The sequence below is a fragment of the Callorhinchus milii genome, unplaced genomic scaffold (assembly GCF_018977255.1).
Source record: "Callorhinchus milii isolate IMCB2004 unplaced genomic scaffold, IMCB_Cmil_1.0 Scaffold25, whole genome shotgun sequence".
In the NCBI taxonomy this organism is placed as follows: domain Eukaryota; kingdom Metazoa; phylum Chordata; class Chondrichthyes; order Chimaeriformes; family Callorhinchidae; genus Callorhinchus; species Callorhinchus milii.
Window position 1 is genome coordinate 7,693,806 of NW_024704766.1, and position 25,024 is coordinate 7,718,829.

Here is a 25,024-nt window from a genome sequence, read left to right on the forward strand (position 1 = left end):
TTTCTGTCTGTCATTCTCTCTTTGTCTCTATCACTCTCTCTCTCACTTTCTGTCTGTCTGTCACTTTCTCTCTCTCTCTCTCTGCCTGTCACTCTCACTCTGTCACTCTCTGACTGTCAGTCTGTCACTCTCTGTCTGTTTCTCTCTGGTGAATGTTAAAGATCCTAAGTGTTTTTTCCACAAAATACAGTCGTTTCACCTTTCAGTATATCTCGTGAAGCACTTTGAGGCGTCTCATTATAATAATACTTGTATTTGATACAGCGTCTTATCACGTCTTTGAGATATCTTAAAGCACTTCACAGGATTCACTGTAAAGTGAATTGACCGTATATTTGTGGGTGAAACGCGGCAGCCAATTGCGTACAGCAGCGTCCCACAAACCCTCGTGGATTGAGTGACCAAATTATTATTAGTATTTGTTTAATTTTTTTTGAAGGGATTATTATCCCCGGAAAAGTTATCCGCCAATCGACTTATAACCGGGTTCCTACTGACTTCTGGTAAACAGAGGCGTGTGTGGAGCAAGGAAACTTGCCCAATGTTTCGCCCTGACCGGGAATTGAACCCAGTTCCTCTCACTTGGGAGGCGAGTGCTCTAACTTACCCACTACCCTACAGGACCCATAATGCAAGTATTATTATAGTCAGACTCCCTGTCCTCAGCTGAAAAGTTTTCCCAGTTCCCATGTTCTCATGTTGGCCATGTGCTGCTGCCTTCCTTCCTCCTGACCTCCGCACCAACCCCCGTCCCCGCAGCCCCCAACAGGAAAAACATTTTCATGAAGAGAATTGTAATCTGCACTGACCAGCCGGGGTCCCGGCCTCTCCGCGCACAGTAAAGGAAGCGGGTTTGAGCTGTAACAACGCAGCCCTGAGCCAGCGAGTGGGGAGGGCCACAGGAGGGGATTGTTGACGAGGAGGTGGGGGGGGGAGAGAGAAAAACTCTTCTGTTTTTGAATAGCGCTGCGGGATCTTTAACCTCCACCTGAACAGAGAGGTGGGGAGTGAGGTTTAACGTCTCATCCCACGGACGGCGTCTCACACAATGCAACACATCCCCAGCGCTGTATGGGAGCGTGAGCTTAGATTATGTGATTCCGAGTCCCAACGTGGGGCTCGAACCCACAAACCTCTGCCTTGGAGGTGAGAAGCTACCAATGGGCCAGGCTGACACACAATACCCTCGAAGCAGAGAGGCCGGGAGGGGAATGGGGGGAACGAGGAGGGAACGAGAGTCAGATGTCTTCCCTCCCATGGACAATGTGTGTGTGTGTGAACGGCTGGTGTCAGATTGACTGTGTTTGCCCATCTCTCCTCCCAGGGCAGAGTGTGTGTCGGGGCGGTGTGGAGCGTCCATGCTATAAGGTGGCCTATTTCCGGGATGCGTGGCGCCGGGCGGAGTTCGGGGCTGCTCGTCGAGAGTGTGAGCGGGACGGGGGACAGCTGCTGAGCGTGCAGTCGCTACACGAGCAGCGTTTTGTCCAGAAGCTACTGGAGGCGCTGTCGGCTGCGGATGGGGACTTCTGGATCGGCCTGTGGCGCGGGGAGAGCGAGACCGGCAACCTGACAGACTGCGCTGCCCGCTACCAGTGGCTGGACGGCACCGATGGCAGCTTCAGGTGAGAACCGACCCAGGTTCAGGCTCTGCAATCGTCCGTCTCCCTGCATCTCGTGAGGGCAAAAAACTGTTGAGAAAGTAAACTCCCGTCTAACATGTGAAACCCCCTGGCAGCAGAGAGAGAGAGGGTTGGTGGGGGGGGGGGGGGTGTGGAGGACCCCGTGTAAAGGGCGCTATATAAATAATAATAATCCCCGTATTGTTTGGTTGTTCGGAACTGGAAAACGTATCTGAAAGGCTGGTGGAAGCCGATACGATAACAACTTTTAAGAGTGAAGTAAATCATTATTTGGGGAGGACAAGTATGCAGGGCTATGGGGAGAGAGCGGGGGAGTGGGGTTGATCAGGGCTATGGGGAGAGAGCGGGGGAGTGGGGTTGATCAGGGCTATGGGAGAGAGCGGGGGAGTGGGGTTGATCAGGGCTATGGGGAGAGAGCGGGGGAGTGGGGTTGATCAGGGCTATGGGGAGAGAGAGGGGAATGGTGTTGATCAGGGCTATGGGGAGAGAGCGGGGGAGTGGGGTTGATCAGGGCTATGGGGAGAGAGCGGGGGCGTGGGGTTGATCAGGTCTATGGGGAGAGAGCGGGGGAGTGGGGTTGATCAGGGCTATTAGTAGAGAGTGCGGGGGAGTGGGGTTGATCAGGGCTATGGGGAGAGAGTGGGGGAGTGGGGTTGATCAGGGCTATGGGGAGAGCGCGGGGGAGTGGGGTTGCTCGGGGCTATGGGGAGAGAGCGGGGGGAGTGGGGTTGATCAGGGCTATGGGGAGAGAGCGGGGGAGTGGGGTTGATCAGGACTATGGGGAGAGAGTGGGGGAGTGGGGTTGATCAGGGCTATGGGGAGAGAGCGGGGGAGTGGGGTTGATCAGGACTATGGGGAGAGAGCGGGGGAGTGGGGTTGATCAGGGCTATGGGGAGAGAGCGCGGGGAGTGGGTTTGATCAGGGCTATGGGGAGAGAGCGGGGGAGTGGGTTTGTTCAGAGCTATGGGGAGAGAGGGAAGTGGAGTTGATCGGAGCTAAGGGGAGAGCGCGGGGGAGTGGGGTTGTTCAGAGCTATGGGGAGAGAGGGAAGTGGAGTTGATCAGGGCTAAGGGGAGAGCGCGGGGGAAGTGGGGTTGATCAGGGCTATGGGGAGAGCGCGCGGGGGAGTGGGGTTGATCAGGGCTATGGGGAGAGAGAGCGGGGGAGTGGGGTTGATCAGGGCTATGGGGAGAGAGAGCGGGGGAGTGGGGTTGATCAGGGCTATGGGGAGAGAGAGCGGGGGAGTGGGGTTGATCAGGTTTTTACTCACTGCTGATAAACAGAGGCGTGTGTTTGGAGTATGAAAACTTGCCCAATGTCTTGCCCGTGAGGGGTACTATATAAATGCAAGTAGTTGTTGTCAAACGATACCTCTCTGTGACCAGGGCTCCCTCGGCCTCCTTGTCCTCCTGGACCTCTCCACCGCGTTCGACAGCCGATCACGCCATCCTCCTCCACCGCCTTTCCTCCGTCATCCACCTCAGTGGGACCGCACTCGCCCGGTTCGAGTCCTACCTCACAAACCGCCAGCAGTACATCTGCACAAATGGCTTCTCTTCCCGCTCTCACCTGTGGGTACCCCAAGGATCCATCCTTGGCCCCTCCACTTTCTGATTTATATGCTCCCTCTGGGGATGTCATCCGCAGACATGGGGGACACTTCCACATGTACAAGGACGATACCCAACCCTATTTTTCCACCTCACTTGCGAGCCCTAGTCCCTGATGTTCTGCTTGTCGACCTCAGGAGCTGGATGAGCGCGAATTTCCTTCAGCTAAATGTTGGCAAGATGGAAGCCATACTCTTTGACTCTCGTCAACGTCTTAAATCGCATGGTTCTCACCTCCTCCACCTACCCGACTCTCCCTAAAACTCTCCGAACCTGCATGCAACCTACGCGTCAAGTTTGACCCCCAATTATCCTTCCTCCCCCACATCCGGTCCCTCACCAGGACTGCTTTTTTCCACCTCCAACGCATCGCTCGACTCCACCAATTCACCCCAAAAACCGCTGAAACCCTGGTCCACGCCTTTGTCATCTTTCGGCTGGACTACTCTAACGCCCTCCTCGCCGGCCTCCCCTCCACGACCATCCATAAAATCTAGGTCATACAAACCTCTGCCACCCGCATTCTCACCCGCACCAAACCCCGATCACCCCAGTCCTTGCCAGACCGCACTGGCTGCCTGCCCAGAGAGGATCGACTTCAAGATCATCACCCTTGTCTTCAAATCCCTCCACTCCTCCATATCCCACAACCTCTCTGACCTCCTCTCTCCTCACAACAGTGCCCATTGCCTTCACTCCCCCGGATGTGGCTTCCTCCGAGTCCTCCTCTCCACCCTCGGCGGCCGCGCCTTCAGCCACTGTGCCCCGAGGCTCTGGAACTGCCTTCCTCACTCCCTTTGTCTCACCGCCTCCCCTCACATTTTCAGGTCTCGGCTGAAGACCTTTCTTTTCGACCGCACCTTTGGTCACCTTCTCCCCCTCCCCCCAGCTCCTCCCCCTCCCCAGCTCCTCCCCCTCCCCTGGCTCCTCCCCCTCTCCCTGGCTCCTCCCCCTCCCCCCGGCTCCTCCCCCTCCCCAGCTCCTCCCCCTCCCCCTGGCTCCTCCCCCTCCCCAGCTCCTCCCCCTCCCCTGGCTCCTCCCCCTCCTGGCTCGGCCCCGGGATCCGTCACTGTGAAGCGCTCTGAGACGCCATCCGGCGTGGGGGGCACTATGTAAATCCAAGTTGTTGTTGTCACTCTCCCATTGGGTGTTGCTGGTGTCACGGCGCTCAGCGCCTGATGATCATTGGGATTTCACTGTCTCGCTGACCGTTGTAGGAACTGGTATGAGGACGAGCCGTCATGTGGCAGCGAGGCCTGTGTGGTGATGTACCACCAGCCCTCAGCCTCCGCGGGCATGGGCGGGCCATACCTGTACCAATGGAACGACGACCGCTGTAACATCAAGAACAACTTCATTTGCAAGTACTCACCAGGTACAAGTGTGTCTGTGTGTGAAGGTGAGGGGCCGCGACTGAGTGAGGGGTCGGCGACTGGGTGAGGGGGTGGGAACTGGGTGAGGGGTCGGCGACTGGGTGAGGGGGTGGGAACTGGGTGAGGGGGCGGGAACTGGGTGAGGGGCGGGGACTGGGTGAGGGGGCGGGGACTGGGTGAGGGGGCGGGGACTGGGTGAAGGGGCGGGGGCTGGGTTGGGTGGTGGGGGCTGAGTGAGCGGGTGGGGGCTGGGTTGGGGGTGGAGGCTGGGTGAAGGCTCCGGACGTGGCAGAGCGAGAGGCAGGGCTGGGTGGGGGCTGGGTCGGGGGATGGGGGCTGGATGAGCAGGCGGGGACTGGGTGAGGGGTGGGGCTGGGTTGGGGGCGGGTTCTGGGTGGGGGTGGGGGCTGGGTCGGGGGGTGGGGGCTGGGTTGGGGGTTGTGGGGGCTGGGTCGGGCGGTGGGGGCTGGGTGGGGGGTGGGGGCTGGGTGGGGGTGGGGGCTGGGTCGGGGGGTGGGTGAGGACAGGGAGGGTCCTGGGCAGGGAGGGTGAGATCAGTCAGGGCTCCTGCTCCAGGCTATGATGCAGTGCCACCTGCTGGTGATGCGGGTGTATTGCCTATGACAGGAACTTTTGCTGAATTTCAGCTCGAACCACGAGGGCCCCTCCACTGGCCCCTGGCAACACGTCCCGGAGCCCGGAGTGGCTGACAGCCAGGCCTGACCAGGAGACCGTGGATGTGCGGGAGACAGACGGTGCACTCCCTATTTGGTCTTTTCACTATCACACATACACCCTCAGACGCTCTCCACCCTCTCACACCCTCTCTATCCCCCACCCCAGCAACCTCACACCCCTCAACCTCACAGCCACAGTCTGTCTCCTTTGGTTATGTTTCAAGAACATTTTATAAATCCACACCAACCAGGGTTTCGAACCAGTTCCACACTGTTCCACAAGACTGAGAGAGATAGATTTCTTATTGCTAAAGGGATTAAGGGATATGGGGATAAGGCGGCGTCAGGTTATTAGCCGGAGTTAGATTAGAAGATCAGCCATGATTGAATGGCGGGGCAGGCTCGAAGGGTCGAATGGCCTCCTCCTGCTCCTACATGTTATGTTACACATGGGACTGGAGCGTTAAGGCCTCTGAGACACGACCCTGTGTGGAGGGCCTTATATAAGACCAAGTTGTTGTTGTTGTTGTCAGGAGATTGTGGGTTCAAGCACCCAGGTCGGATAATCCAATCTGATACTCCAGGCTGATGCGTCAGTGCGGTCAGTGCCGGGAGGGACCCACAATGGGATGTTTGACTGTTCAGGTGGGCATTAATATTCTGAAAGAGAAGGCAGTTAGTTTCTGTGTCCTGAACTGGTTCACAACCCAACAAATAAAGTTGCTTTAACCCTGACCTGGGAGTGTAGTGACTGTGTGTTACTGTGTCTCTAACCCTGACCTGGGAGTGTAGTGACTGTGTGTTACTGTGTCTCTAACCCTGACCTGGGAGTGTAGTGACTGTGTGTTACTGTGTCTCTAACCCTGACCGTGGGAGTGTAGTGACTGTGTGTTACTGTGTCTCTAACCCTGACCGGGGAGTGTGGACGCACAGTGTAGAGGAGCGTTACTGTGTCCCTCGCCCTGACCAGCAGGACCGTGGGTGTATACAGGAGGTTTGCTGTGGTGCGGGTGAGGACAGACGCACTGACTGAGTCCTGTCTGTGTTCCAGAGGTTCCCCTGAACATTCTGTACGTTGTGGTACCGACTGTCCCACTGCTGCTGCTGCTCGTGGCCATCGGCGCCTTCTGCTTCCGGCTCTTAACACAGAGGTGATGCTCGGCCCCGCCCCTCGCCACTCAGCCCCGCCCCTCGCCACTCAGCCCCGCCCCTCGCCACTCAGCCCCGCCCCTCGCCACTCAGCCCCGCCCCTCGCCACTCAGCCCCGCCCCTCGCCACTCAGCCCCGCCCCTCGCCACTCAGCCCCGCCCCTCGCCACTCAGCCCCGCCCCTCGCCACTCAGCCTCGCCACTCAGCCCCGCCCCTCGCCCCGCCCCTCGCCCCGCCCCTCGCCACTCAGCCCCGCCCCTCGCCACTCAGCCCCGCCCCTCGCCACTCAGCCCCGCCCCTCGCCACTCAGCCCCGCCCCTCGCCACTCAGCCCCGCCCCTCGCCACTCAGCCCCGCCCCTCGCCACTCAGCCCCGCCCTCGCCACTCAGCCCCGCCCCTCGCCACTCAGCCCCGCCCCTCGCCACTCAGCCCCGCCCCTCGCCACTCAGCCCCGCCCCTCGCCACTCAGCCCCCCGCCCCTCAGCTCCGCCCCGCCCCTCAGCCCGCCCCTCGCCACTCAGCCCCGCCCCTCGGCTCCGCCCCTCGCCGCTCAGCTCCGCCCCTCAGCTCCGCCCCTCGCCGCTCAGCTCCGCCCCTCAGCTCCGCCCCTCACCACTCAGCCCCACCCCTCACAACAACAACAACAACAACAAGATTCCATTTATAAAGCGCCTTTCACGTCAGGAGGACGTCCCAAGGACTGCACAGTTGGGTCATGACCCGAGCATTGGGGGGAAATGGTCAGGGGGAGGGGAGGGAAGGGAGGGGGCGAGGAGGGGGGAAATGGTCAGGGTGAGGGGAGGGAAGGGAGGGAGCGAGGAGGGGGAAATGGTCAGGGGGAGGGGAGGGAAGGGAGGGGGCGAGGAGGGGGGAAATGGTCAGGGTGAGGGGAGGGAAGGGAGGGAGTGAGGAGGGGGAAGAGAGTCGAGAGTCACCTCCGCCCCTCGCCGCTCAGCCCCACCCCTCAGCTCCGCCCCTCGTCGCTCAGCTCCGCCCCTCAGCCCCGCCCCTCGCCGCTCAGCCCCGCCCCTCAGCCCCGCCCCTCAGCTCTGCGCCTTGCCGCTCAGCTCCGCCCCTCAGCTCCGCCCCTCGCCGCTCAGCCCCGCCCCTCACCGCTCAGCCCCGCCCCTCGCCGCTCAGCCCCACCCCTCGTGGCTCAGCCCCGCCCCTCAGCCCCACCCCTCAGCCCCACCCCTCAGCCCCGCCCCTCAGCCCCGCCCCTCGCGGCTCAGCCCCGCCCCTCACTCCCGGGGGATGCCACACAGGTTAAAGAGGAACCGCCACTGCAGGTTGTGATGTAACGGAGACTGTGACGTTCTCTCTCTCTGCCACAGGAGGAAGGAGAGACAGGAGAGTCGGGCAGTGAAGGAGCGCAGCCTCTGGTTGGCCGCGGAGGCCAGTGCGGCCCCCAGCCTGGAGATCCACAAGGTGATCAGGAGACAGACCGAGGCTGACCTGAGCGGCTCCTGGGCTCACACACCCAACTCGTCCTTTCGCGCTCCCCCTGCCCAGCGCCCTGTGGACACGCTCTCAGGGGAGTACGACAACGTGAGGGTCAGCGACACCCAGAGCGGCTTTGTGACCAACGAGATCTATGAGCCGTGTGTGGAGCCGGGCGGCAGGGCTCGGGAGCGGGAGCGGGAGCGGGGCTGGGTGGACAATGAGATCTATGGCTATTAGTCAGCTGTTGTGATGGACAGACACAGAGTCGCTGTGTAGACACCGCTCTGGGCACAGGCAGGGCTGATGGTGGCAGGTGACTGGACAAGGGGCTGCCCTGAATTATTGGTGCTGTTGCTCCCAGTGGCCAACCCAACACCCGGAGAAACACAGTCTTGTTCCCATCCTCACCCCATTTCCGCATGTCAATAGCCTTGACACAACAACCCATTCCCCCCCACCCAATGCACAATTGAAATGCACAAATGTTTTCACACTGTGTCAGGTGTGAGTTTATTTGTTATTGAGATGCTGAACTCACACAAACTGACCCCCAAACTCGGTATATAAAGGCCCCAGGCTGGGTCTCAGGCCTATCCCAGGCTCATGCCCCTTCCAGTGGGGAGTGGGTGTGGGAGGTCGGTAGAGTGGGAGAGGCTGGTGACTGGAACCTTTAAGCTTGAACCTGACAGTGTGAAACAAGACCTTTACTTTGGATGCTAAACGATGATATGGAATGAAGGAATGCACTGGGTTGACCCAAAACCCATAAAAATCACTGGAAATAAACTTTCTGTGAAGAGACAAAAAGAACTTTTGTGGCTGTTTTGTCCTGTTGGTTTGCAGTGCTTGGGCCTCAGCTGTTTACAGTTGACATCAATGACTTAGAAGAGGAAATAGAGCTTTAATGTATCTAAATTTGTGGACGATACAAAGCTCGGTGGGAAAGTAAGCTGTTAGGAAGACACAAGAAGGATGCAAAGGGTAGAGACAGGTTAAGTGAGTGGGCAAGAACAACAACAACATTGCATTTATAGAGCGCCTTTCAAGTCAGGAGGACGTCCCAAGGCGCTGGACAGTTGGGTCGGGACCCGAGCATTGGTGGGGGAAATGGTCAGGGTGAAGGGAGGGAAGGGAGGAAGTGAGGAGGGGGTAGAAAGTCGAAGGTGGCAGATGGAGTATAATGTGGGCAAGTGTGAAGTTATTCACCCAGGTAGAAAACATAGAAAAGCAGATTATTTTCTAGAGGGGGAGAGACTAGATAGTGTTAGTGTTCAGAGGGATTTAGGTGTCCTTTTACAGGTATCTTCTTTCACATTTAAGTTGTTCCTCCAACTGCAGTACCTTTTTGTGACACTGTATATGTGACACAGGATCCTGTCTAGATTCCCTGGCCACAGCTGCCTGTATTTTTACAGTAGCTTTTAAGGATAAGAAACTGGAGGTTTTACTGATTTGAGGACTGCCTCCTGTCGCCTGCTGGAGGGTAATTAATGCAATCAATTTATCCAATCTTTGGTCTGTGGGCGAAGGTTTCAAGGTGATATAATAACCCTTGCATTTGATATGGTGCTTTTTCACGTCTTCTCAACGTCTCAAAGTGCTTCACAGAATAGACTGTAAAGTGAATTGACCGTATATTTGTGGGCGAACGCGGCAGCCAATTGCGCACAGCAGCGTCCCACAGACAGTCGTGGTTTGAAAATGACCAATTTATTATCGTTTTATTTTTTGGAGGGATTATTATTAGGCTCTGTGTGGAGTAAGGAAACTTGCCCAAGGTTTCGCCCTCTGCCTGGAATGCAACTCAGGTCTCTCACTTGCAAAGCGAGTGCTCTAACCACTGAGCTACAGGACTCCATGGGGGAAATTTGCAATTTGGTTAAACCCCGGTTGTGACTCGCTCAAACAATCACAAGCAAAGTGCCCTCTACCCCTATTCAATGGGCTTCCTCCCATATTATAGCCAAAACCCTGTCCGCGTCCATCTCCCCTCGGAGCATTATAACCTCAGCCACCACCCTGGTTATTATGTCAGTAAGGTCTACTCTGTCCGCTCCAGCTGCCCCCTTTGCCAGTGTTATTCCCAGGACTCTGTCCTCCTACCTTGAACACGGGGTCAACTTTAATTTGGGGTTTGACTTCAATAGCTGTTGCCTTGTAGTGTCGGCTTGTTCTTCTTTAGCCAGAATTTCACCCCATTTGGATCGATGACTGACAACTGCTCCTTACTCAGTTTTAATATGAGGAAGCAATTTCTGAAGGTGGTGTTATTTGTACTCGGGGGAGTCACGGATGGCAGCGATGTCCGGTTCCCCCGCTTGAGCATAATGTTGAGTTCTATTAAATGCGTATGAAAAGTCAAAGGACTTTCATATTTGCCTTGTTCAGCTTTGAGTAACTCCCTATGGACATCCTATGTTGCCCAATGCTTGCTGAATTGCCCCTAGGAAACCAGTCGAATTGACATCAGCAGCATATTGTGCTGCAGGAAAGCGACCTTTAACTTCTGGATTTAAAGATGCACCAATATTTGTTTGTAATCTTCATCCTCCAGATTTTGCTGGTAGGATGTAAAGGCATTCCATTGACTAACACGAGTAATGGGGTTGGTTTTAGGAGTAATGTGAACCCCAAATTCTTTAACAAAAGCATCCCACTCTATAACCGATATGGGGAGTTGAGAGACCATGGTGTTCAGTAACATTCCTTCTGCATCCGCATCGTCTGCTGCTGCTGCTGCTGCTGCTGCTGCTCAGGACGTACTACGAGTTGTCACCATTGCTATTTGGCCAGAATTTGATGGGTCAGGAGGTCCATAGCCCTCCTCCCGTCTGTAATGGGCTGCCTCATCCTCCAAACTCTCCCAGTCTGGTTCGGAATCATCCCAGGACTGATACCCTTCTCCTGGTAACATTGCCTCTATCCTAGAGCAATGCCAGGCCAATTGAGTCTGCAGGTTATGAATCACCCACCTACACTATGTGTGGTCGATCGGTCCAGTCTGCACAGTTTTTAGTTTGTGTCGGAGTTCCCCTCGCGCCTCCATCAGCTGCCAGTTTAATTCTGTCACCTCCATTTGTAGCCTGTTTATCAACTGCTTACACTCGTCACATTCTGCTTTCTTGGCCTAGGTCAGATCCTCTTTGCCCTGTTGGTTATCTACCACAGCTCCCAACTCACGTATCTGACACAAATGATTGTCCTCTCTTTCCTTTAGCCATTTCTGCCTCGTTTCTCTCCCTTTCCATAAAGAGCTGTACCTTTCGATCAGAAGACTCCTTTTCTTTATCTGCCAAATCCTTTTTCGACTGCTCTATTTGTTGGTTAGTTTTTAGATGTTTGATCTCTTTTTCCCTGTCGTTTAGAGTCGCATATAAGTCTTGTTATCTGAAATGCTGTACTCTGTTCAGTGCCTTAGGACGTCCTCCCGACGTGAAAGGCGCTATACAAATGTAATCTTGTTGCTGTTGTTGTTGTATCTGATGCTGTGCATCTACACTCCCTCTTCACAAAAGATATTTGAGGAGGGGTTTAAGTTTCCGTCCAAGACGAAGTTTTCTCTCTTTCAATTGCTGTTCCATATACTGAAGGTTGGTTCCTGGGATGAGGGGTTGACCTATGAGGAGAGATTGAGTAGACTAGGCCTATATTCTCTAGAATATAAAAGAATTAGAGGTGATCTTACAGAAACCTATAAGATTCTTAAGGGTCTTGACAGGGTAGATGCCGTGAGACTGTTTCCCCTGGTTGGAGAATCTAAAACTAGGGGTCATAGTCTCAGGATTAAGGGTCAGCCTTTTCGAACTGAGTTGAGGAAATATTTCTTCACTCAGAGGGTAGTGAATTGATGGAAGTCTCTACCCCAGAAGCTGTGGATGCTCAGTCATTGAATCATATTCAAGACTGAGATCGATAGATTTTTAAAAACTAAAGGCATTAAGGGATATGGGGAAAAGACGGGTAAATGGAATTAGATTAGAAGATCAGCCATGATCTTATTAAATGGTGGGGCAGGCTGAGGGGCCGAACGGCCTACTCCTGCTCCTATTTCTTGTGTTCTTATGTTTTGATTTATTTCATTTTTTTTTGCTTTCTTGCATAGTGGGGTGATGTTAATATAATAAGTCATTGCATTTGATAGAGTGCCTTATTACTTCTTTGAGTTGTCTCAAAGCGCTTCACAGGATACATTGTAAAGTGGAGTGACTGGTTTAAATCAAACTTATCGGTCTATCGGCAGATCTGGCTGGACCTTATCAAATCTTACCTCTCCATCCTTGCCTCTGCTAAATCATTGTTCTACTCCAAGATAATCTTGGAGGCCAAGGACAACCCCAGGCTCTTCTTCTCCATCGCTAACCGGCTTCTCTACCTACAGTTTCATGCCTCGCCCATCCTCACCTCCAATGCCAACTGTGAGGTAGTGCTGGACGTCGTCAAATCCAAAGTTAAGGGGATCCACTCAGCTACCTCTGCCCTTCCATCTACTAGCCCCTCCCCATCTCCTACACATCCCTCCCTCCACACCTTCAAACCTGTCTCCCACTCCTCTCTCACCACCCTGATAACCCGCATGAGACTGACCACCTCCTCCCTACCCCTCTCCTTATCACCCAGCTCAACCTCCTTCCCCACTACTCACAGACATTATAAATCTCTCCCTGTCCTCTGGTACTGTTCCCACCCCATTAAAAATAACCATCATCACTCCTATCCTTAAAAGACCCTCCCTGGACCCATCTCTACTCAAACTACCGCCCCATCTCCAACCTCCCTTTCCTGTTCAAGGTCCTGGAACGAGTTGTTGCTTCTCAGCTTTGCTCCTTCCTCTCCCGCCACTCCCTTCTCGAACACCTCCAATCGGGTTTCTGTGCCGCCCACAGCACAGAAACAGCCCTGGTCAGTGACAAATGATATTCTGTCCATCTGCGACCAGGGCTCCCTCTACCTCATCCTCCTTGACTTCTCTGCTGCCTTAGACACCATCGACCACTTTATCCTCATCCATCGCCTCTCCTCTCAACTCAGCCTTCACGGCTCTGTCCTGGACTGGTTCAGATCGTACCTCTCAACCGCCTCCACTTCATCTCCACAAAAGCTTCTCCCCCAGCCCCTGCACCGTCTCGTGTGGCGTCCCCCAGGGCTCTGTCCTCGGTCCCCTCCTCTTCACCCTCTACTTGTTCCCCCTCGGTGACATCATCCGCAGACATGGGGTCAACTCCCATATGTATGTGGATGACACCCAACTCTATCTCTCTGCCTCCGCCTTTGACTCCAGGACCCACTGCTGTCCTGACAGAATGTCTGTCAGACGTCAAGTCCAGGATGAGAGCGAACTTTGTTCAGTTGAACGTCAACAAGACCGAGACTCCTCCTCACCTCAGGCGCTGACAGCATCACCATCCATGGGGCTCACTCCCCCTCACTGAGCCAGTCCCGGACCTTGGGGTCTTGTTTGACCCTCAACTATCCTTTCTACCCCATATCTGTGCCATGATCCGCTCTGTCTTCCCCACCTCCGCAACATCACCCGACTCCGACACTGTCTCGCACCGCAGCCCCCGAGACCCTCATATACACCTTCATTACATTGAGGCTCAACTGTGCAAACTCTTTGCTTGTTGGCCTCACCAACACTTCCCTCTACAAGCTACAGATTATCAGCAACCCATGTCCTCTCCTGCACCAGGCTCCGTGACCCTATCACCCCATCCTCACCCGACTCCACTGGCTTCCCATCACACAGAGGATACAGTTCAAGATCCTGGTCCTCACCTTCAAAGCCCTCCATGGTCTTGCTCCCCCCTACCTTTGAGACCTCCTAACCCCGTACCATCCTGCTCGCTCCCTCCACTCAGCGGGCTCCGGCCTGCTTCATGTTTCCCACCTCGCTTGATCCACTATTGGATGAGGGCCTTCTGCCACTCTGCCCCCACCCTCTGGAACTCCCGCAGTCCCCCACCTCGCTCCCTCCCTTGCCTCTTCAAGATCCATCTCAAGACCCTTCTCTTCGACTGTGCTTTCAATCTCCCTGCTTCACCCCCTGCCCTCCACCCTCCCTGACCCCGACCCACAGCTCGGGTCCAAAACACTGTCTGTCCAGCCCCTTGGGATATCCTCCCGACATGAAAGGCGCTTTGCACATGTCATTTTGTTGTTGTTATTGACTCTGTATTTTGTGGGTGAAATGAAGCAGCCAATTGCGCACAGCAATGTCCCACACACAGTCGTGGATTGAGTGACCAATTTTTCCTTTGGAGGGATTATTACCTCCAGAAAGCAATGTGCCAATCGTTCCCAAATAATGTTGGGCGGTGTGCTCAGATTCCATCGTTCTGCATGAACAACAAATGACATTTACTCAGTGTCGGGAGGACTTTGCAAGGTGCTAATTGTTCAATCTTCTGACACAGAGGTTAGAGCGCAACCGGCTGACCCAACTAAACTTGTTCCCCTTCCCATTCGCTGGGGGACGAGGTGACAGGCACCGGGCGGGGGGGGAGGTGGACACAAGGTGAGAGTATGTAAGGGTCAGAAATAACTTGTAATGATCACCCCTGAACCTGCCCCATCCATTTCAATGGAGAAGCAATGACTAGATTTGACAATAGAGACTGAGACTGTATGTGTCTGTGTGTGTGTGAGCCAAGCAGGTTTAGCAATGATTAAATGTTTAATTCAACAAAAGCCCAATCTAACCCCATTCCCTGCTCTCTCTCCCCATGGTGTCTGTGCTGGTGCTCTCTCCCCCACTGGAGCTCTCTACACTAACCGCATTCTCTGCTCTCTCCCCATCGTATCTGTGCATCGACTTCAAGATCCTCACCCTGTCTTCAAATCCCTCCACTCCTCCACACCCCCCGACCTCTCTGACCTCCTCTCTCCTCACAACAGTGCCCATTGCCTTTGCTCCTCCAGGTCTGGCCTCCTCCTCGTCCCCTGAATCCTCCGCTTCACCCTCGGTGGCTGTGCCTTCAGGCACTATGCCCCGAGGCTCTGGAATTTCCTTCCTCATTCCCTTTGTCCCTCCCCCTCTCTTCCTACTTTCAGGTCCCTACTGAAGACCTTTCCTTTCAACTGCGCCTTTGGTCACCTTCCTCCCCCTCCCCCGGCTCCTCCCCCACCCCTGGCTCGGCCCCGGGATCCGTTGCTGTGACGCCGTCCGGCGTGGAGGGCACTATATAAATCCAAGTTGTTGTTGTTGTTGTGCTGGTGTTCGCTCCTCTACCCCACCTGGGTGAGAAAGTCCTAATGGCATCCCATAATACCAGCCCTGGTGTTGCCATGACACCATCTCACTCAATGCCATCAAGCCTTTCCGGAACTGGATGGGATGGTGTTTAAAATGATTGGTTTCCGGACAGTGCAGGGCTGAGTGGCTGAGTGAATGCACTCAGTCCATTAGTGAGGATGCAATCTCCTGCTGGAGCGAGGCCAGGCCTGAGTGCGGGTGGGATTGGCTCAGGCAGCCCCAGTGGGAATTTAGGTTCAACTGTCGCCCACATGTGAAGCAAAGCTGGGATGGGCTGATGTCTTCCAGCTGCCTGCTCCTTGTATAATCCACAGATAATAATAATAATAATAATAATCCTTGCATTTGATATAGCGCTTTTCACATCGGGAGGAGAACCCAAAGCCCTTCACAGAACACACTGTAAAGTGAATTGACTGTATATTTGTGGGCGAACGTGGCAGCCAATTGCGCACAGCAATGTCCCACAAACAGTCGTAGATTGAAAATGACCAATTTATTATTGTTTTTGGTTTTGGAGGGTTATTATTAGGCTCTGTGTGGAGTAAGGAAACTTGCCCAAGGTCACTTCCCCTCCAACTTCCACCCACCACCCACCCCTTCTCTCCCACACTCCGACTCCTACCCATCCTCCCCTAGACACCTTCGTACCCGTTTCCCCACCCTCTGTCACTGAACTCATCCTATCCCTAAAACCAACCACCTGCTCCCTTGACCCCATCCCCACTCCACTCCTTATCTCCCAGCTCCACTTTCTTGCCCCACATATCACTGACATCATCAACCTGTCCCTCTCCTCTGGCTCTGTCCCCATTCCATTAAAAACTGCCATCATCACGCCCACCCTGAAAAAACCCTCCCTTGATGCGTCGCAGCTATCAAGCTACCGGCCCATCTCCAACCTCCCCTTTCTCTCCAAGGTCTTGGAAAGAGTTGTCGCCTCCCAACTGCGCTCTTTCCTTTCCACCCATTCTCTTTTTGAACCCCTTCAGTCAGGTTTCCGTGCTGCCCATAGCACAGAAACTGCCCTGGTCAAGGTCACCAATGATATCCTGACCATCTGTGACCAGGGCTCCCTCTGTCTCCTCGTCCTCCTCGACCTATCGGCAGCATTCGATACGGTCGACCACGCTATCCTACTCCACCGCTTGTCCTCCCACCTCAACCTTCAAGGCACTGTCCTTGAATGGTTTAGGTCGTACCTTTCTCACCGTCTTCACTTTGTCTCAACGAATGGCTTCTCCTCCACCCCCCGCACTGTCTCATGTGGTGTCCCTCAGGGCTCTGTCCTCGGTCCCCTCCTCTTCACCCTCTATATGCTCCCCCTCGGTGACATCATCCGCAGACATGGAGTTAACTTCCACATGTATGCGGATGACACCCAACTCTACCTTTCCTCCTCTACTCTCAACTCCACGACCACCGATGTCCTGACAGCCTGCCTGTCCGACATCGAGTCCTGGACGAGAGACAACTTTCTTCAGCTCAACGTGCGAAAAACCGAGGCCCTCCTGATTGGCTCACGTCAGCGCCTCCGCACCTCAGGCGCTGACACCATCAGCATCCAAGGCTGCACTCTCCACCTCTCAAAGCCAGTCAGGAACCTCGGCGTTTTGTTCGACCCTGAGCTGTCCTTTCTCCCTCACATCCGCACCACAACTGGCACCGCCTTCCATCACCTCCGGAACATCGCCAGACTACGGCACTACCTCACCCCTCACGCTGCTGAAACCCTGGTCCACGCCTTTGTCACCTCAAGGCTGGACTATGGGAACTCTCTCCTCGCCGGCCTTCCCGCCCCCTCCCTCCACAAGCTGCAGGTCATTCAGAACTCTGCAGCTCGTGTACTGTCCCGCACCAGGCTTCGCGACCACATCACTCCCACCCTCGCTCGCCTCCACTGGCTCCCCATCCCCCAGAGGATTGATTTCAAGATCCTCATCCTCACCTACAAGGCCATTCACGGCCTTGCTCCCTCCTACCTCTCCAACCTACTATCCCCCTACCTACCTGCCCGTACCCTCCGTTCCTCTGGCTCCGGTCTGCTCCACGTCCCCCGCCCCAACCGCCCTACCATCGGTGGTCGGGCCTTCAGCCTCTCAGCCCCCAGGCTCTGGAACTCCATCCCCCAGTGCCTTCGCCTTGCTTCCTCCCTTTCCTCCTTCAAGGCCGGTCTCAAAACCTTTCTCTTTGACCGTGCCTTCAGCTCCCCTCTCGACTCTTCCCCCTCCTCGCTCCCTCCCTTCCCTCCCCTCACCATTTCCCCCTGCTCGGGTCATGACCCAACTGTGCAGCGCCTTGGGACGTCCTCCTGACGTGAAAGGCGCTTTATAAATGGAATCTTGTTGTTGTTGTTGTTGTTTCGCCCTCTGCCTGGGATTGAACTCAGGTCTCTCACTTGCAAAGCGAGTGCTCGAACCACTGAGCTACAGGACTCCACAAATGTTACGTTCTGGAAGAGAATGGGACCCCTGGATGTTTAAATAGGGTGGAGAGATTGAGGGGAAGAGTTCCAGAGTTTTGGGGTGTAGAGGCTGAAAGCGCGGCCACCAATGGTGAAATGGAGGACATGGGGGACATTCAAGAGGCCGGAGCCAGTCGAGTGGAGCCAATGGATTGCGGGCTGGGGGAGAGCCCGACACAGACACAATCCGAGACTGAGAAATAAATCCTGGTAAATTTACAGCTCAGGATGCATCATTTCCCTCCTCTCCCCCCCACTGCCTTCTACTCGGCCAACTCCCTGCACTCGCCAGCACACCCAGCTGGAGCCCCCCGGCCTGTCTCAGCCTCTTTTCCATCAACAACAACAACAAGATTCCATTTATAAAGCGCCTTTCACGTCGGGAGGACGTCCCAAGGCGCTGCACAGTTGGGTCATGACCCGAGCATTGGGGAAATGGTCAGGGTGAGGGGAGGGAAGGGAGGGAGCGAGGAGGGGGGAAATGGTCAGGGTGAGGGGAGGGAAGGGAGGGAGCGAGGAGGGGGGAAATGGTCAGGGTGAGGGGAGGGAAGGGAGGGAGCGAGGAGGGGGTAGAGAGTCGAGAGGGGACCTGAAGGCTCGGTCAAAGAGAATATGCATCAGTGCATATTTAACAGTTCAGCTCGATCAAGGCAAGTGGTGGGTTTAACATTGCACCCTAAAGAATGGCATCTCAGACAAACCCCCAGGCACCCACCCACCCCTGGCACAGCCCCCGCCTGAGTGTCAGGCTGGTCTGTGAGCTCTGAAGTGAAGTCTGGGGTAGTTGGGGAGGCAGAGGTCATTGGCAGAGGGTTAAGGATTACAGGGTGGATTCCAGTAGCTCAGTGGTTAGAGCACTCGCCTCACAAGTGAGAGAACCTGGGTTTGATTCCCAGGTTGGGCGAAACCTTAGACATGTTTCCTTATTCCACATACACGCTTCTGTTTAGTTTGGGGATAATAATCCCTTCAAAAAATAAATAAGAATTTGGTCACTCAATCCACGCCTGTTTGTGGGACACTACGGTGCCCAATTAGCTGCTGTGTTTTTCCCACAACATACACAGTAACTACACTTTACAGTGTATCCTATGAAGCGCTTTCAGGCATCTCGAAGACATGATAAGGCGCTATATCAAACGTATGGATTATTGTTAAATCTCCCCCTCTCCTTCTCTGAGCCATTTTACAATGGAAATATCTGCATTCTGTAGAGAGAGAGTGAGGTATTGATTGCTGATCCCGCAAGGGGAGGGGTTTTGCGGGGAGGGGGTGGTTAGGGCAGTGCTGCAGTGGGAGGCACAGGGCCAAGTGCTGACGTCTCAGTTTTCCATTGAAAAGCGAAATAGCAGCGAACAGCGGCACAGACACACAGAGAGAGACAGCAGCCACTGAGACACACACTGCGCAACGCAGAGGCTGGAGGTAAGAGATTGAGGCACCGTCACCATGAGCTGGGAGACAAGCCTTGCTTTTATATTTGCTGTAGGTTTGATGGTTCAGCAGGTGAATTAATGAATGAAGGAACATCTGGCTGGTTTCAGTGCTTGAGGGTGAGTTTCCCCTGAGCTGAGCTGTGGGAGGGGGAGCAGAAGCGAAGAAGTGATAAGGCGCAATATCAAACACAATATATTATTGCTAGGGGAGAGAGGGTGGGAGTGAGGGAGGGGCAGAAAGAATGGGATTGAGGGAGGGGGAGAGACAGTGAGAGGTGAGGGAGGGGCAGTGAGAATGGAATTGAGGGAGGGGGAGGGAGAGATGATGGGGGAGAGGGAAGTGGGAAAAGGGGGAAATGAAGAAATGATGAAGCACTATATCAAATGCAATCTTTTATTATATATAAGAGAGCGAGAGGGGCTGGGGGAGAGAGAGTGGTGATGACGGAGGGTGGGAGGGAGAGGGATAGTGGGGAGGAGAGGGGATGGGGAAAGGAAGAGAGAGTGCGAATGAGGGCGGAGAGAGGGTAGGGAGAGGGAGTGGGTGGGGGAGAGAGGGTGGGAATCACAACAGGAAAACGCCCAGGAGATGAGTGAGCAAGCGGCAGGGGCTGGAGGGATGAAGATGATGAGATATAAGGTTACAGTGTGAAGCTGTGGCTGTTTAGTTTATCTCCCATCCCAGGACAGTGCTGGAGCTCGTTTCTGGGGCTGACAATATCTCACAGACAGATAGACAGAGAGAGACAGGCACTGGGACAGAGACACCCTCAAAGAGAGACAGAGAGAGATCAGTACAATCCATCACCTCTGTAGATGTGATCTGACATCAGCCTGAACCCGCAGCAACGAGAGACACACACACACAGGCTCAGAGAGAGAGACACATACAGGCTCAGAGAGAGAGACACAGGCTCAGAGAGAGAGACACATACAGGCTCAGAGAGAGAGACACAGGCTTAGAGAGAGAGACACATACAGGCTCAGAGAGAGAGACACAGGCTCAGAGAGAGAGACACATACAGGCTCAGAGAGAGAGACACAGGCTCAGAGAGAGAGACACATACAGGCTCAGAGAGAGAGACTGACCGACACATACACAGAGAAAGACAGACAGAGACACACAGAGATAGAGAGAGAGAATGAGAGAGAGATGGTGTGTGAGAGACAAAGTCAGACAGATAGACAGACACTGAGAGAGAGAGAGAGAGAGAGACTGTGTGAGAGACAGACAGACACACCCAGTCCCTGTGCGGCTGTGATCAGTGATGTGATCAATTTGTGGATTACATTACTCCGCACTGGGGAATGTCAACACTTTCCAGGGAGGTGGATCTGTGGAGATGTCGGGAAGTGAATTAATATATTAATGTCATATTAATATCATATGGCGTCATTTATGCGGGCAGCGTGGGGGGTGGTTACAGCAGATTGGAAAACAATATTTTGATTTCTATGAATCAGGATTTTTTAAATATAATTTTTAACCAGATTCTTTTATTCTGTATTTACTCTGCAGCCTGTGAGTCTCTCACCCTCTCTCTCTGTCAGTCAGTCTGTCTTTCTTTCTGTCTCTCTTTCTCTACCAGTTTATATCTCGCTCCCTCTCCTCTGTCTCTATCAGTCCCTCTCTCTCTCTCTATCAGTCCCACATCGCTCTACTGGCTCCAGCTTCCCCCGTGTCCCCCGTATCCTCGGCTCCACCATCGGTGGCCGTGCCTTCAGCCATCACGCCCTAAGCTATGGAACTCCCTCCCTCACCCCCTTCACCTCGCCCCCCCCTCTTTCCCCATTTTCAGGTTGTGCCTGAAGACCTTCCTCTTCGTCCGCTCCTAAGGTCACCTCCTCCCTCCCCCCGGCTTGGCCACAGGCTCCGCCATTGTTAAGCTCTGAGATGCTGCCCCGCGTGGAGGGCGCTATATAAATGCAAGTTGGTGTCTCTCAGTGTCTCTTACCACTGCCCCCCCACCTCGACCCCACCTCTCTCTCTCTTTCTCTTTGTCAAAGGAACACAGAAACAGGAGGAGACCATTCAGCCCTTCAAGCCTGTTCTGCCATTTAATTAGATGACGGCTGATCTGTACCTCAACTAATTCTTTCAATTCCAATTTCCCGCTTTTCCCCATATCCCCCGACCCACCAACAATCCATCAGCCTCTCTCTTGAAGTTGTGTCTCTGTGCCACAGTGATTGCCTGACAGGGGGAAGGGGTGTATTTCATGAATGACTGGATTTTCCAGGTGAATAAACATGTAGAAATTCTCAGGCAGTGGGGAGGGGGGGTCCGAAGAGGTGCAGAGGGGGGGGGTTGAAACGGTGGAGAGGTTGGCTGAGGGGTGGGGAGGTGGGGCCAATGCCATGGGGAGGCGAGGCATTAATATGGATACTTGGTCTGTGGCAGGTGTGGATATCGTGCCAGCAACATGTTCTCTCTGCTGCTCCTCACTGTCCTGGCAGGTGAGTGTCCATCAGCTGCTCTCTGTTTGTCACTTATCACAACCACCCCCCCACCCCTCACACACACTCCCCCACACGCCCCCCCCCACACACCCTCACACTTTCCCCACGCCCCCCCCACATACACACACACTCCACACCCCCCCACACCCACACACATCACATACACACACTCCCACCTCTCTCCCCCGCGCCATCACTCGTCCGATTATTCTGGATTATTACCGCCAGAAAAGTGATCCACTAATTGACTAATAACCGAGTTCCTACTGACTGCTGGTCAACAGAGACGTTTGGAGTCTTTGCCTAAGGTTTCTTCCTGACCTAACTCGCCCGGGAATCAAACTCTGGCTCGCGAGGCGAGGCGGTAACTCCTGACCTCCAGGTCTCCACAAGAGTCTCCTGTATTATTGTTGTGTGTTCTCAGCAGCACTCCCGGTGCTGGACAGCCAGCGTATCACTGAGCTGACGGCCTGCACCACAGTGAGGGATGAGCTACGGCTGGACTGTAAGTACACTAAAGAGTCGAGCAGCAGCACGGTGCAGTATGAGTGGACACTGTCTCAGGAAGGGAAGAGCCTGCAGGCACTGGCCAGCGACACCAAGAGACCCATCAACAACCGCATCTCCGTCAACCAGACCGACTCCATGGTGCGGCTCCTGATGAAGGACTTTTTGGCCCACAAAGACGCCGGCACATACGGCTGCCGGCTGGAGCCTTCCATCTCCCCCCACACTGACAGCAACAAGACTATTCTGGTCAGCAGAGGTGAGCAGCTCAGCTCGGCACCCCCCCCGCCCCCCCCTCAACCCCCTCCTCTGACACCACTTTCCTCCGTTACCCCCCTACCCCATCCATCCACACTCCCCCCTGCCCCATTCTCCTTGGCCCACTTTCCCCACCACCCATTCTCCGCCCACTCCCCCTACCCATCTCGCCCCTGCTAACCCCCTTCTCCATCCTCTGCCCCAAACCCCCACCCCAAACCCCCCACTCACCATGACCCCCGCCAGCCCTCCACGTAGGGACAGGCTGACTGACTCAAATTAAAAATGTGGTCATTCAATCCACGAGTGTTTGTGGGACGTTGCTGTGTAATTTGCTGCCACGTTTCATCCGCAAAATACAGTCACTACACTTTACAGTATATCCCGTGAAGCGCTTTGAGACGTCTCAATGCAAGGATTATTATTCTTATAGGTTTACAATAGAAACGGTTTGTTTCACAGCTGAGTGGGGGGGTGGGGGGCGTTGTGGGGAGGGGGTGGGGTCTGACACTGAGCATGTGAAGGTGGGAGTGGGGGGTGGGAGTTCCTCTGTAAATAGTTACAGGCTGGGGGCGGTGGGTTGGGGTGGGGGAGTTAGAAGGTGCCTGCTCTGATATTAATGGACAGATGTGTCACAGGGGTTGCGGGACGTCTGTGTATCTGCGTGTTGAACTCTCACACGCTGTCTCTAATACTGTTCTATCTCTCTCCCCCCCACCCCCTTCTCTCTCTCCCCCTCGCTCTCTCACACAGATGCCAATCCCATCTGCTCGGCCCCGGGGTTGCTGCCCCCTTGGGGGGCGCTGCTCTGGCTGGCTGTGCTTCAGGCTCTGGGTGGTCTGCCCTATGGGGAGTAATCGCCGCCGGTGGGGGGCCAGGGGAAACGAGCGAGGGTTTCTGTCTCCTGAGGAATCGTTTCGGGCCAGTAGTGGGGGGGGCGGGGGGCAGCTCCCATCGTCACCCTGGGCCACGCCCAGAACCCACGGAAATATTTCCCCCCCCACATTCTCCCCCCCATCCCCAATGTCAATCGCTGGTGCCAACCGCAGTCCTGCTATTCATTCGGATTTCCTGACTTCCTGACCTGCTCTGGGAGCTGGGGGCTCGGGGGCTGCCACACAGGCCTCCTTCAGTTAGGCACACCACCCCCCCCCCCACCCTCCGCTGATTCTCTGCTGCTGTTAAACAGATAAATAATAATCTCAAACATGCGTTAGCTAGCTTTCTCCCCAATGTACGTTACCATCCAATTTGCTAAAAATGCTCAGGTATGTATCAGCCCCATGTATGCTCCTGGGGGCCCCTGTGTGTGCGCTCCTGGGGGCCCCTGTGTGTGTGCGCTCCTGGGGGCCCCTGTGTGTGTGCGCTCCTGGGGGCCCCTGTGTGTGTGCGCTCCTGGGGGCCCCTGTGTGTGTGCGCTCCTGGGGGCCCCTGTGTGGGCGCTCCTGGGGGCCCCTGTGTGTGTGCGCTCCTGAGGGCCCCTGTGTGTGCGCTCCTGGGGGCCCCTGTGTGTGTGCGCTCCTGAGGGCCCCTGTGTGTGCGCTCCTGGGGGGCTCTATGTGTATCTGCCTGGGGGGCCCTGTGTTCACACGTGGGCTCCTATGTGTGTGCCTGGGGGCCCCGGTGTGTATTCCTGGGGCCCCTGTATATATGTGGACCCTGCTGTATAGGGTGTACGTGAGGCTCTCGCTCCCAGCTGGCCAGTTGTAGTGACTTTTTATTGTTATTAAAGCATTCATTAAATTTGTTTTCTCAGATTAACAAATTGTTGTTGTTTCTGTGTTTTGGGGGAAAATTTCTTGTTGTTCACAATCACGTGAGGCAGAGGCCAACCTTCTCCAGATTGGGTTGTCTCTCTATCTCTCTCTCACTCTCTCTCTCATTCTCACACTTTCTGTCTCTCTCTCTCGCTCTCACACTCTCTGCCTCTCTTGCTCTCTTTCTCAGTTTCTCTGGCTCTCTCACTCTCTTTGTCAATCTCTCTTTCTCTCTCTCACGCGCTCCCTTGCTATCTCTTGTGCACACTCTCTCTCTAGTCACTTAATCCCAGAGAGTATTAGGCAGAAGTTGCTGAGAGCCACAGTTTGGGGGAGTACACTGCAACAGGACACAGACAGACTGGTAACATGGGCAGACACGGGGCAGATGGAGTTTAATGTGGAGAACTGCAAAGTGATGCACTTTGAGAGGAAGAATGAGGAGAGGCAATATAAGCTGATGGTACAATCTTAATGTGGGTGAAGGGACAGAGAGACCGGGGGGTCATATAGTAAATCTTTGAAGGTGGCCGGACAGGCAGATAAAGCTGTTGTAAAAGCATATGGGATACTGGGCTTTATAAATAGGGGCATAGAATACACAAGTCAGGAAGTTATGATGAACCTTTATATAAAACACTGGTTAGGCCTCAGAAAGAGACTGGGTTCAGTTCTGGGCCCCACACTTTAGGAAGGATGTCAAGGCACTGGAGAGGGTGCAAAGGAGATTGACCAGAATGGTACCAGGAATGAGGGACTTCAGTTATCAGGAGAGGTGAGAGAAGCTCAGATTGTTCTCCTTGGAGCAGAGAAGGTTAAGAGGAGACTTAATAGAAGTTTTCAAAATTATGAGGGGATTCGATAGAGTGAAGAAGGAGAAACTATTCCCACTGGCGGGTGGGTCGGGAACCCGAGGACACTGATTTAAAATAGTTTCCATATAAACCAACAACAAGATGTTGCACTTATCTAGCGCCCTCCAAGCAGAGCAGCGTCTC

General features: G+C 54.6%; 2 protein-coding genes across 6 annotated transcripts in view; both read left to right on the plus strand.

Moving 5' to 3' along the window:
* The window catches only part of layna (layilin a), an 11,329-nt gene extending 2,630 nt beyond the window's left edge, over nucleotides 1-8,699 (plus strand). The window contains exons 2-6 of the mRNA XM_042343984.1: nucleotides 1,325-1,622; nucleotides 4,468-4,625; nucleotides 5,271-5,378; nucleotides 6,352-6,451; nucleotides 7,784-8,699. Of these exons, the coding sequence (XP_042199918.1) occupies nucleotides 1,325-1,622; nucleotides 4,468-4,625; nucleotides 5,271-5,378; nucleotides 6,352-6,451; nucleotides 7,784-8,129 (1,010 nt within the window). The 3' untranslated portion in view covers nucleotides 8,130-8,699. The remainder of the gene's footprint in view (nucleotides 1-1,324; nucleotides 1,623-4,467; nucleotides 4,626-5,270; nucleotides 5,379-6,351; nucleotides 6,452-7,783) is intronic.
* Nucleotides 8,700-18,873: 10,174 nt separating this feature from the next.
* Nucleotides 18,874-23,604, plus strand: LOC103171581. Of its 5 annotated transcripts, none has more exons than XM_042343987.1 (4): nucleotides 18,874-19,033; nucleotides 21,446-21,501; nucleotides 21,929-22,270; nucleotides 23,023-23,604. In XM_042343987.1, exons 2-4 carry the CDS (start codon nucleotides 21,468-21,470, stop codon nucleotides 23,124-23,126), a joined length of 480 nt encoding a protein of 159 aa, XP_042199921.1. In that variant the 5' UTR covers nucleotides 18,874-19,033; nucleotides 21,446-21,467; the 3' UTR covers nucleotides 23,127-23,604. The 5 variants fall into 5 exon arrangements, with proteins under 5 accessions (XP_042199921.1, XP_042199922.1, XP_042199923.1 ...); XM_042343988.1 differs by lacking the exon at nucleotides 18,874-19,033 and adding an exon at nucleotides 19,076-19,161; XM_042343989.1 differs by lacking the exon at nucleotides 18,874-19,033 and adding an exon at nucleotides 19,660-19,684.
* Nucleotides 23,605-25,024: the final 1,420 nt, after the last annotated feature.

What these genes read in the sequence shown, in the direction of transcription:
- LOC103171581 (XM_042343985.1), top strand. An exon ending in GCTCCTCACTGTCCTGGCAG is followed by an intron (nt 21,502 to 21,928) that starts GTGAGTGTCCAT and finishes GTGTGTTCTCAG; the next exon opens with CAGCACTCCCGGTGCTGGAC. An exon ending in GACTATTCTGGTCAGCAGAG is followed by an intron (nt 22,271 to 23,022) that starts GTGAGCAGCTCA and finishes TCTCTCACACAG; the next exon opens with ATGCCAATCCCATCTGCTCG.